At 38.3% G+C, this 12,369-nt stretch overlaps 2 protein-coding genes across 6 annotated transcripts in view; both read right to left on the reverse strand.

Moving 5' to 3' along the window:
• Positions 1–12,369, reverse strand: part of adamts9 (ADAM metallopeptidase with thrombospondin type 1 motif, 9) — a 512,150-nt gene that overhangs the window by 274,895 nt on the left and 224,886 nt on the right. The gene's annotated exons all lie outside the window — the stretch shown is intronic.
• The window catches only part of magi1b (membrane associated guanylate kinase, WW and PDZ domain containing 1b), a 297,633-nt gene that overhangs the window by 13,416 nt on the left and 271,848 nt on the right, over positions 1–12,369 (reverse strand). For all 5 annotated transcript variants that reach the window (XM_028824457.2, XM_051921186.1, XM_028824466.2 and 2 more), the window contains 5 exons: positions 11,859–12,062; positions 3,046–3,145; positions 2,878–2,956; positions 2,353–2,496; positions 400–538 (listed from right to left, as the gene is read on the reverse strand). In XM_028824457.2, the coding sequence (XP_028680290.1) occupies positions 400–538; positions 2,353–2,496; positions 2,878–2,956; positions 3,046–3,145; positions 11,859–12,062 (666 nt within the window). The remainder of the gene's footprint in view (positions 1–399; positions 539–2,352; positions 2,497–2,877; positions 2,957–3,045; positions 3,146–11,858; positions 12,063–12,369) is intronic.

Consider the following 12,369-nt stretch of genomic DNA (forward strand, 5'->3'; position numbering starts at 1 on the left):
GAGGTAGGAATTGACATTTTGCTCAATCTCTGCACAGTAGTGGTATCAGCAAAAATACACATACTGTAGCCACTGGTGTTCAGCTAATTCTACCACAGAATTTTTCAAAGGTATAAAAGGCAAATCTAAAACATTAATATATAAAAAAAACAGCAATCTAATAAAAATGAGTAACTTCTGCTTTGCCCTGGCCTCAGCAGCCACATGAAAAACTGAAGAATAAATTGTGTGTAGTGAAGCTGTGTACCCAATTAAATGGAAGAAAGCATTGGGTAAGCCAGGAGAGCTCTCCATCTCTGCAGTGCATATTCAGATTTTAGACTGAATTCCAGCCCAAAACTCAATGACTTTAAGAAGTGAAGGCAGCCAAAAAAGAAATATTCTTATATGCAGACCCACCATATTCTGGGACAGAGCCGTCGCCTCGCTTTAGGACCAGGTGAACTCTTCGGCCTCCGTTTTTTATCAGCTCAATTGCTCTGGCATGTTTCATGTTCTTTGTGCTTTCTCCATTGATCTCCAGGATTTCATCGCCAACCTGCAGCACACAGCACATGAAGACTAAGAATTAGTCATTTATTGTTTAGAGACGTTTTTCGGCAGCAAGGCATCACTCACAACTGTAGAGAAGCATTAAATAGGATTAAATAATCAATAATTAGTATGCCAGTGTGATTTATGCTATAATTTGCTGTTCAGATATACTCTGTATGTGCCGTGTCTATGCTACATTACACACTGAGACAAAGGAAAAGCACTTGACAATAATTTTAAATTGTAATACAGGGACCTTTTTGAGTGAACACAGCCAAACAGATAAAAGTTTCATTTCAACGCAGTAGTTTTCTGTGTATTTATTATGATTTGGTTTTTGCCAGAATGCTTTGGTTATGGGTGGGAGGAACACTAATCACCATATAGAAGAACTGCACTGTTTATTTTTATAAATTATACTTGAATAAGGTGAGAAAATGGTAGCTACCACATCCTGCTTATTGGCTGTCGGTTTCAAAGATGAAACATTTCACTGCTAGTCAGCATTGCTGTCCAGACGTATGACCTGTCCTTCTGAGCCAAGTCTGCTGAATACCGCTGATGGGCCAAAACTCCGCGATAGACAAAGGATTAGCCACTGATCTCATGATATCCTACCTCCCTGACAGCGCTTTGCTTCCAAAAGTACATACGTTTAGAATCAGAAGTCAAACTGAGTGCTATTCTTTTAATATCTGATTGTTTTGTCCTTTTTCCTACCTATTTTGAGAGTAGGCAGTTGGCTGAGGATATGCAATAAAAGAATCATTTTTAAAGAAGTGTGTGGTTGTTGCGAAATACAACATTTACTGCTGGATTAAAGGTGGACTGCATGCAATATGGAGACTGTTGATGAGTGGCACAGAACAATGTGCAGTATGCATGTGAAATTGTGCGACACTGTGTGTTAGATTTCAATTGGGACAGAAATGAGACATATGGCAGATGTCCAGGTGAAGAGCTCTTGTGCCCAAAGCAGACACCTGTGTAAGACATGAAACAGCTCCAAAGTGACAAGCAGATTTCCCAGCACAGAAGTACAGCAGTTCCTGTGCTGCTACCCGGGAAGTTTATTGATCACTTAATAATAATCACAGCCGATAGGATCTGTGCCACTTACCTGGTCCTAATTTTTCAAATAGAGAGTTCAAAATGAATGACCTCTTTTTCAAACCTCAAGTCATTGCTTCAGTCATAGATAGTTATGATTGTCCCTCTTAATTTTATTTTGCGCCCATAATTTTGTACTTTAAATATGCAGATCGGCATCATTCCAAGGCCTCTTACAGCTAGCTTCCACTTTAATCATTCAAATTCTGTCTTAGTGCATGTATTAATGCTGCTGGCTTCTGTTTGTAAGTCTTGTTCAATGATAAATGTAATCTACCTTAATAAAAGTTTCTGTCCTGTTGGTATATCTCTGCTATTTTCAACAGATGGTGCACCAAAAACATTTTTAGTAATAAAATGCTTGCATTTGTCATTCTAACAGATGGTGCATCACAAACATTAACACTGCTTTTACAAATCCCACAGCAAATGACATATGACAGAGACAGACACAATGTATGGTGCACTGTACCCACTGACACTGAGGTCTGTGCAAGACGGTAACACAGCTAGTATAAGACTAAAACTCAAGTGGATATCCCTTCAGTGTGCTATACACTTTATGATTCTGTTCAGGTCAAAATTTGAATTGTTTTGTTCTGAAACATACCTAAATTTCAAATTGTGTACTGACTTAGTGAGTGTGCACTATACCTAAACTTGCTTACATACTCTCGCTATAATGAAATATTAAAAATGAATTCTTACCCTCATCTTCCCACATTGCACAGCAGGGCCATCCTCGGCTAACCGAAGAACATACAAGTCCATGTTGTACTCCCGGCCACCTCGCAGACTAAACCCAAAGCCTTTGTTGCCCCTTTCAAGATCAACAGTGTAAAACTCTGGATCCTTTAAGACAAAAACCCACAATATAATCCACAGTGCTTTATTCATGTCAGCTCATATGCATTCAGGCAGATATGAACACCTTTATTTAATGTGATCCAAGTCTAATTGAAAAAGAAGCATAGGAATTACGGATTAAAGGAAATATTTCAGTCAACTTGGTATGTAAAAATGCACAATTTTTGCAGAAAGCAGTTGCTAGATAAGGAGAGACTGGCTATTAATAACTGTCCGTTTCTCCCTCCTAGGCATCAATGGCACGTTTCACAGACAGAATCATAAAAGAGCTGCTGAGACAATGCGTTGGCTGCTAGTGACAAGACCATGGAGGCTCAGCTTCTCATTTCAAAGCTAAGTAATGCCCATTAAAAAGTAATGACTTACCTGGGTCTGGGGTTGTGTTGGTGCTGCTGGTGGGGTTTTATAGTCGAACTGGGGTTCTTGTTTTGCCTTTGTGTTATTTCTGCATAAAAATAAAAAAATGAGTAATGAACAGGAGGCTGTTAAAAGCAAAAAGCAGGTTTGAACTGTGCCATCTATGATATCACTTACCTAGTGTCCTGTGGTGGTGGTGGTGGCTGTTGTGGCGTGTGCGTGGTTGTGATAGTTGCAATCTTTTCTGCATTAGTCAACAGTGATGCATTGGAGGATTCTAAGAGGAGATATGAAGCATACAGATTCAGGCACAAAATCCGAATGCACAGCAGCTTCTGTCATTCCAGCCTTTGCCTAAGGCATTGGCTCTCAGAGCCTTTGTCCTGTCACTGAGGGATCATTTCCGGAAGACTGACATAAACAGCTGTATACAAAACCTGTGATGACAGGAGCCGCTGTGCAATGAGGACCTTACCTTTCCACCATTCAAAGCACACCTTTAGAAAAGCGCTAGGCAGCATTTTGACATGGCACTGATTTCAACACAAAGCTCCTCTTACAGTAACTGTAACAGCAGCAGCATTACTTGGCAGCAATTTGAAAACAAAGGCTGCTGTTTGTGTCAGCTCATTATAGAAAAGATTTCAGTGAAAATGAACAAATGCAGCCAGGTCTGGCTGACATAAAATATCTTGACTGGAAAATGGAAAAGAAACACTCCGTAACAAGCTGATTGCCATTATAATACTCAACAGGGTTTGACTTGCAACATATATGGTACTAATATACTGAGAGATTACCATCCCTTTCATTTATATACCTGAGATTCAACTGATATTTTCATTTTTACTTCTTTGGGAGTACTGCCCTGTGACCCTGCACTTAATGGGTGAAATGAAAAAGCCCATATCTTTAACAATCCATTTTGAGCAAAACCAAGAAAATGTTAACCTCACAGTAATATATAGCATCTATTATTTCATCTCTGTCAATTCTGAGTCCTTGTACAAAATCCCAGATACAGAGACCCAGTGGCGTTTCCCAAAAGTATTTCACAGCAACGGCTGTATTGCTATTTTCCTACCTGCTTTTCACAATTCATCAGTCCCTGCATTGAAAAATAAAGTGTGGATGGCAAGAATGTCGTCGTCTTCTTATTCTAACTTTGTGTAAAGGTATACATGTGTGAGTCAAAGTGACTTACAAGATCACCATATCATTATTTACATTTTTTTAAACAAATGGTGCACAGATGGGTTGCTTACTTAGGGACACACAGTGATAAGTGAAAGGTGGGAACTGAACCAGAAACCTTGTGGTTTAAAGTCCAGTGCCTTAGCCACTGCTTGTAAAGGTAAATACGATGGAATACAATGTGAAATCATAAAGAGTCTCATCCATGTGTCTAGCACAACACATGTTACTGTTTTTCACGTAATTCAACAATGTCCATGAAATGTTACATTACAGCCCTCTCCCATTGACTCTTCAGTTAGGACTGCATTGCTGAAGGACATCATAACCATGACTGGAAGGACAAGGTTATCTTCACTTCATTCTTATTCGCCCTTTAAATGAATATCCAAATGCACTTTAGTAATAAATAAAGCCCCCTTCTGTCCTTACAATGAAATGAACAGACCTACGGTAAGTTACTAGTGGAAGTTCAGGGAAGCCAACATGACGACACATATTTATACAGCCATCTCCTGGGCACGTTCAGTTTGTTGTTTAAATTGTGATTTGCAGGGTTTTTGTTTTCTGAATTTTTCCCAGTCATTTGTTTTACATGTCAATCATTAATTTCGTAACCTAACATTCTTACATAATTTGACCAAAAAAAAAAAATTACACTTGAGTGGTTTTACACATTTTTATTTTATGAACAAAGAGAAGGTCATAAAGGGCCTTACTGGAAGGAATTTAAATGATGGTAAGGCTATACTGGGAGTAGTCGCAGCATTAAAAAAAAGAAAAAAATCACAGCATCACTCAAAGCTGTGCAGGCAAGGCTAACCAAGCGCATCCTTGGAGTAAAGGGCTTGTGTCGCTCTGAATTGCTTATTGAAAAGCACAGAATGATATATTGGTATTGGTATTCACATTTCTCAAAAAGCATCAACAAATCTGATCCAGCAAAAAAAAAAAACTCTTTCTTTTTAACTAGTAAACCAAGTAACTGAGGACACTGGTAAAAATGACAAGAAAGTCCATTCACTACAGAAGCCGGCATGCAGTTTTTCACCAGAATTGTCCAAGTCAAAAACAAATGTATGACGTATGGGAAGATAAAATGGCAGGATGTCGTAAGGGAAGAACTTGCCTGTTAACTGACCAAACAAGCTTCATGGACTTTTAACATTTCTTAATTTTTTAGGATTGAATCGATAAATTTGTTTTATGTTTTAGTATCATCACTTTAGCCACCCTACTTCCAATGTCTCCCTTATTTCATACTGCTTTACATACTCAAAGAAATTATACAAAATAAAGAATAATCTAATCATTTCACTGACCAGAGAGAAAAACTGAAAAGTCTTCATTGTATACAAACAATTCATCTTGATTTTGTTTGGTGCTTCTCCATACTTAGAACAAACCCTGCGCCCTTAGCAGATAGAGGGCCCTGGTACAATAATGTATGATTTTAAAGACAGAGCCCTCGCTTGGAGGTCATCATTTCAAAGCCTTAGCCACTGAAGCATCAGATACTGATGTTCACATTATTGGCTGTGTCTTTGCAGGGCATCTTTTTTGGCCAAAGCACCTTGTAGTGTTGATCGCTTAAAAAATGAGTGCAAATTTGAGCAGCCAGGTTTTGTTAAATGGCCATGGGGTTACTAAATCTAATCTCAAAGAAAAACCTGCAAGCCTGGAGGTTGCCTCGACTCTGCCACTTGTCACAGTATGACGCAGCCTGCACAACTGGACTTCAACATTGATTCTGATGCTGAAACCTTTATTAACAAAGAGTTCTGACACAAATAAAAAGGCTTGATCTGGTAAATTAAACCAAATTAACCCAGCAGCTCTGGTAATATAATACATATTAATCAGTATACTGCCACATAAATCAGATTACACTCCAGAAGCCCTACATATCAGCAGAATTCATTATATCTTAATTTGTTCAGGGCAATGAAAGATGACATTACACCAGATGGATAAACTCTTTGCATATAAATCAGCAATTTGATTATATATATTATATCTAATTTTACATGTATAAACACATCCATACATTGTTCAAAGGAAAAAGGATTTTTTCCAGCTCAGGATTTCACAATTCATAAATCTCTTTAAAAAAAATTAACAAGGAAAAAATGTCAAACCTCACTTGATAGTGCTGTCTAGAAATGGTCACTTTTTATAGAAATGTTGCCACTTTTAGACTATAAAAGTACTGAATTCTTTTCTGAGAATGGCATCAAGAATTTATAGTTTTCAGATCTCAGGGGACAGCCATGGCAGTGGTCTACTTCCTGACAAGCCCCCACAGTGCAGTGGCTTCTTAAAAATAGCACATCTCTTAAATGAAACAGCATAATCCACTATCCTTTATAATGAGTGAGTCTTAATTAAATGATTAACTGTAATATGTAGTAAAGGGTGACGGAGGGAAGCAGACGCATACCTCACGGACACATAGCTGGGCCAGAAGTCTCAGCCAGACTACAACAGCCACCACATCCTGAAGTTCAAGTTCAGATGCCCGGTATGTTACAAAGAACGCAACTCTTCACATCGCAGATCACATCACCAAGCTTTGGTTTTTAGATGAAGAAATCTGCTGTCTGTGGTACTCTATTATTACTCTATTGGGAAAACTACAAGCCAACAATTATGAGACAGAAAATATCTCCACATCTTTATCAGGACTAGTGGTTTGCATGCTCAAATAGAGGCATATATGGTATACACATGGTGAGCCAACCATATGACAGAATGATCTTCTGTATTCTTAGTGCCACTGGTTCATACCCCCATCTTTGTCTCAAATTATTTTTATATAGGCACAAAACTGTGACAGGTTCAAGTTTCTTTGGATTTGCAGTACACATTTTAGACAGAGGCAGTCAGACCACTTTCACAGTGATGTGTCTTCATGTGTCAGGATGGGAGTCTGCAGACAGCATAACTCAAGAATGAATCATTTAATCTGACTGACTGACACTTAGCTCAGTTACCGGCACTGTAGAATACCACAAGTCTAATAATCTCCCTAGAAGATTTTGCTCTAGACACAAACAGATATTTGCTCTTTTTGAGGACATTACTGGCCCAAGAGCTTCACAGTCAGAAACATAGAATATCATGCTGTTCAACAGCACATAATGTAACAAACTCAAATCCACTAAATCCATTTCAGAGTCAAGGGGGTCCAACAGCACTTAACAGAAAGTAGAAAACCACCCTAAACAGGGCACCAGCCCATTACAGTTTGCAATAGCATCACTCTTCATTTCAATCCATTTAAATAATGTCCTGTAATGTTTTACTTCTAAAATCACAGCATCATGAAGGCAAAATCATAAACTGAACACATCACCATTTTATGATCAGTTTAGACAGGATTATTTATTTAGTGTTTCATCCAGTCACCGTATACAAAACGCTCAAAGGATGAGAATAGAAGAGAGAATAGTTAACCAGCCAGACAAATGTCACCTACTCCAATTAGGTTTAGGCTCAAATAGCCCAATAATGTTCTCAAGCACTGCATCAGCTCTCCCATGTTGGGTTTAACCCAGCAGGTACTTCTGAAAGTCCTAACGGCCTGTTTATTAAAAGGCAGTAAGATGTCAGACACGACAGAATGGTAGTCTTCCTGTCACCAGCTTATACTGCTGCAGGACGTTCCTGTCCTGACCTCAAACTAAGCCATGTAATGTGTGCTCAGCATCATTAAAACAGACAATATGAATAAACAAGCAACACACTTCCGTTCACTTATTTAAATACACACAACCTTTATAATTTTATATTACTTTCATTATTTTACATAGTTTATACTCCTGTAATCATGTCTCACATATAATATTGTAGTCTAATATGATATAAACACCTCTACACTGCAAGGCACTGTCAATTACAGAAATAAAGAACTTCTGTTCCAATTGTTACAGTATTTAGATTTTACAGGTTTAGATGTGGAGACTGTTAGGAGTACCAAGTTCCTCGGTGTGCACATAACTGAGGAACTTATGTGGACACATAACACCTCATCACTTATCAAGAAAGCCCAGCAGAGACTACACTTCCTGAGGCGGCTGAAGCGAGCACGTCTTCCCCCTTCCGTCCTCACCATGTTCTACAGAGGCACCACTGAGAGTGTTCTGACCAGCTGTATCACTGTCTGGTATGGCAACTACAACATATCCGACCGCAAGCGCCTGCAAAGGATAGTGAAGACAGCAGAGAACATTATTGGGGTGCCTCTCCCTTCACTACAGGACATATTTTACAAATGCAGTGTCCGCAAGGCACACAGCATTGTGCAGGACTCCTTACATGGGATTAATAAAGTATCTATCTATCTATCTATCTACACCCCTCACATGGACTTTTCACACTTCTGCCATCCAAGAGAAGATACTGCAGCATCAAAACCAGATCTGCCAGGCTGCAGGAGAGTTTTTACCCCCAAGCTGTTAGACTCCTTAACACCAGGCTGCTCCCTGGGACCTTCCACAAGGCCTCAACCACCTCTAAAAACAGAACTTTTATACATGTAAGCCACTGTCCTGCAAAGACGAGTGTGCAGGTAGACAGGAACTGAAAATCTCATACTGACCTTTAAGGATTTGACACTCTTATTATCCTTCTGCTGTGAAACATTCTGACCTGTCATTGTTTACACACGTCTTAAACAACTATAATCATACACTGATCATTTCTGTATTATCTATATCTATTATTTATTTATTATATTACATATCTTACACATCAATATTGCTGCTACTTCTTTGTCTTGTCTTTGCACAATGTCTTGTCTTGTTTGTATTTTAATTTTAATTTAAATTTTAAATTTTAATTCTATTTTTAAATTATTATTTGCACGTCATGTGACCCTGAGCTTCGCAATTTCGTCTATCTGTATACTTGTATATGGTTGAGATGACAATAAAGTTCACTTTGACTTTGATTTCTGTATTATTCGCTGACCATAAGGAATCTGACTGGCTTCTTCAATTGAATAAATAAATATAAAGCACAGAATTTAAAACCATGGACGCAGTGGTTAAAGAAAACACAAAATATCTAAACAAAAAACAAGTCTGGAAATATGCTGGAGTAAACCACATATGAACAGCAGACCTTACTGTAAATAGGTGAAACAAAACTAACCCAAAACAGGCCCGACTCTGGACATGTTCTTTACCAGCTACTGTTAATAACCTCCTCTAACATTCCTTGGTAGAGATTGGTGGGTTGTTGCAATCTTCATGAACGCAAACTCTTGCTCAAACAAACCTTCCTGCGCTGAAGTCCTTATCTCTAAAATAAGTATGTAACAGCCGAGACAGTGACGTTACAACATAAACTAGCAGTGATACATTACAGCAATTAATGCACAAATGGCTAGCAGCACATCAGGCCTTCAGAGCCAGCCTAACACTTACGAGCTCATTAATTCTAGCAGCAAAGTCAAGCTTGCTTTCTGAATGCAATGAGTATACAACAGGAAAAACAGAAATTGAATGAACAGAGTACCGATTTACTGGGCGGCTAATAGTCAGGCAATTTTTGAATACTTCACAATTAAATCCATGATCAAGATCGGCCATCTTGTAAAAGTAGTAACTTCTACTCAAAACATTTAATTATCTAGAAGTAAATCAGCCTGGGAAATGCCTTTGTTTAAACATGAAAAATCACTTTAGGTATACAGACGCTGTATACATAAGCTTGATGATAGCCCTTGTGACATCACAGCTTGGAGGAAAGCAAACTTTTCATCAATTAATAACTAATGGTACAGCACAGGTTTTCCTGGGCTGTCCAGTGTAGCCCATAAGGTTCATTTTATCTGAGTGAATATTGAAATCTGTCAAATAATCCTGTTATGATGTACATCTCCAATTCATTCAGTGACATCTGTCCCAATTGCCTCTTGTCCAATACTACTCTTGCTGAGTCAGATGTATTTTATACATTTATTTATTTATTTTTGCTCAAAATTGGGTGGGAGCCACAGGAGATGCAGATTTCAGTACTCAACACACCCAAATCAACGACGCCAACAGAAACTTGATAAGCCTGCACAGCATCTGCCTTCTGAATGCACGTCTAAACCAATAATTAAAGAAAGTTGACATTAATGCAAACACAGCCTGTCAGAATAGCTGCGGTGTTTTAACACATAGCATATCCATAGACCACAATGCTTATTTAGATTCTGTTCACTTTTAAGCCATATATTGATGCAATAGTCAAAAATAAACTGAAGATTGTAGCAAACAGTAGCATTTCTCAAACATTTACAGCCAAGTAGTGGTCTTTTCTGTCGCAGCACTCATTAAAATGCACAGATTAATCATTAAGCTTCAGTTACCTTGTGCTACTGAGTTTCTGGATTGATAACAGCAACTTCGGCTTTTCATTTTTTATTTTCTCTCAGTTCGGTTCAGCTTCTTTTGCTGTCTCCCTGAACCCTGGTGGTTTAAAGTGCACGGACTGGAGGAACTAGGGGCAAGTATTTTAAGAAGAAACCCTGCTGGTGTAGCATTTGCAGTTCTGGATTTTGTTGCTATTCAGTACTAACTTTTTAACACGTTGTCCTCAAATGTGTGTTCTTGTTTGAGAGTCACGTCCGGCCCAGCATGACTAGTCCAATATGAAAGTCTTTGTTACTGTTTTTTCCATGTCTGTATTCCTATCATTCTGTCTTCACAATCAGTATCAAATGTAGTTTATAAAGTACTGAGGGGAAACAAATGAAACCTTAACTGGTGCCAGTAGAATAGGGTTCTGTCAGATAAAGAATCCCCTGGAAAACTCCGCAAAGCTGTCAACATCAGCACCCTAGAATACCCCTCAATGCTGCTTACACCATATCACCTTGCAAAATAGCTAAAGCCTTTCACACTGGACCCCTAGCTGCCCAAAAGGTTGCCTACAAAACTCCTTGTAAAAGCTCTTTCAGTTGTGTGGCTCATACTTTATAGAGATAATCTCTCATGACCCCTGAAATGGAGATTAGAGAATGTCATGCCACAGCATTTATCACACATCCATTTGAGAGGCTCTGTCAATGGGAACAGAACAACAGGAAAGAGGCCAAAAACCTGCCGCTTCACTAGTGCTTTCTAGAGCCATATCTTCAATATTAACTCTGCAAAATGGACTCTTATACTCAACAATGTGCATATCCTACATATAATAATAATAATAATAGACTATCTGATGTGAGCTGTGCTAAACATAAACATACTTTTATTTATTATACCACCTACTCCTATTTGGACACTGCTCTGGTCTCATGATATCAATTCTTTTTCAAGCCATTTTAATGTCCCTCTACACACGTCCTCTCATTCTAATAATTCACATTTTATTTTATTAATGCATTTTAGTCTAATAACACATTTTAATCATTTTTACTTTGTAAAGTCCTTTTGATGGTGATTGTAGTTAATGGTCCTATTTAAGATTAAGTTTAACTGACAATGAGGAAAGATGCCACTGTTTCTTAACACATACAGTTGCTTTGGTAAAAGTGCCATGTAAAAACTGTGCTGCCTTACACCTTTTTCTTATCTCTAATCTACCATACAATAAAAGCACACTCAAATGTAATCACCATTTAAATGAAAATTTCTATGCAAAAGAAAAGCTCAAAATCAGATAAGTTTCCAAAATAATAAACTTAGAATAAAAATAAATGTAATTCCATTATTGCTGCTAGTGGGAATAGTTTCAAGAGCCCTCGAACGGTTATCTTTATCACTAAATAAACAGAAGAAAATGAAAAATGAAGATGAACTTACCATCGCCCGGGATGATTCTCAGCGTGACAGTGTTTCCTGCTTCCTTGATTAAGTTGACAATATCAGAGTGCGACTTGTTGGTGATGGAGCAGCCATTGACAGCCAGGATCCTGTCTCCCACCTTCAGCTTCCCACAGCGGTCTGCAGGGCTCCCCTCAATTATCCGACCTATTTTGTGAGGCATGGCCACACATGCATTTCCAGCTTTTGAACCAATATTTGTGATTGTTTGATAGATTGATTCATTCATATATTGGATTTTTTACATAGGGGGAAATGGGAAAAAGAAAAGGAAAGGAAAGGGGAAACAGAAGGTTAAGGGTTAATTAACTTAGCCACCAAGCGAGTCTCATACAGGACACCCCAAATCCCTAGTTTTACAAGGAAAAACATTGGCAGAAATATGGAGTCTAACGCAATAAGATCTGGACACTGCCTCTGATAGCAAGATGATCTTAATATGCACGTAGACAATCGAGCAAATTTAATTAAACGCACATTTGTTGAAATC

The sequence above is a fragment of the Erpetoichthys calabaricus genome, chromosome 18 (assembly GCF_900747795.2).
Source record: "Erpetoichthys calabaricus chromosome 18, fErpCal1.3, whole genome shotgun sequence".
Taxonomy (NCBI): Eukaryota; Metazoa; Chordata; class Cladistia; order Polypteriformes; family Polypteridae; genus Erpetoichthys; species Erpetoichthys calabaricus.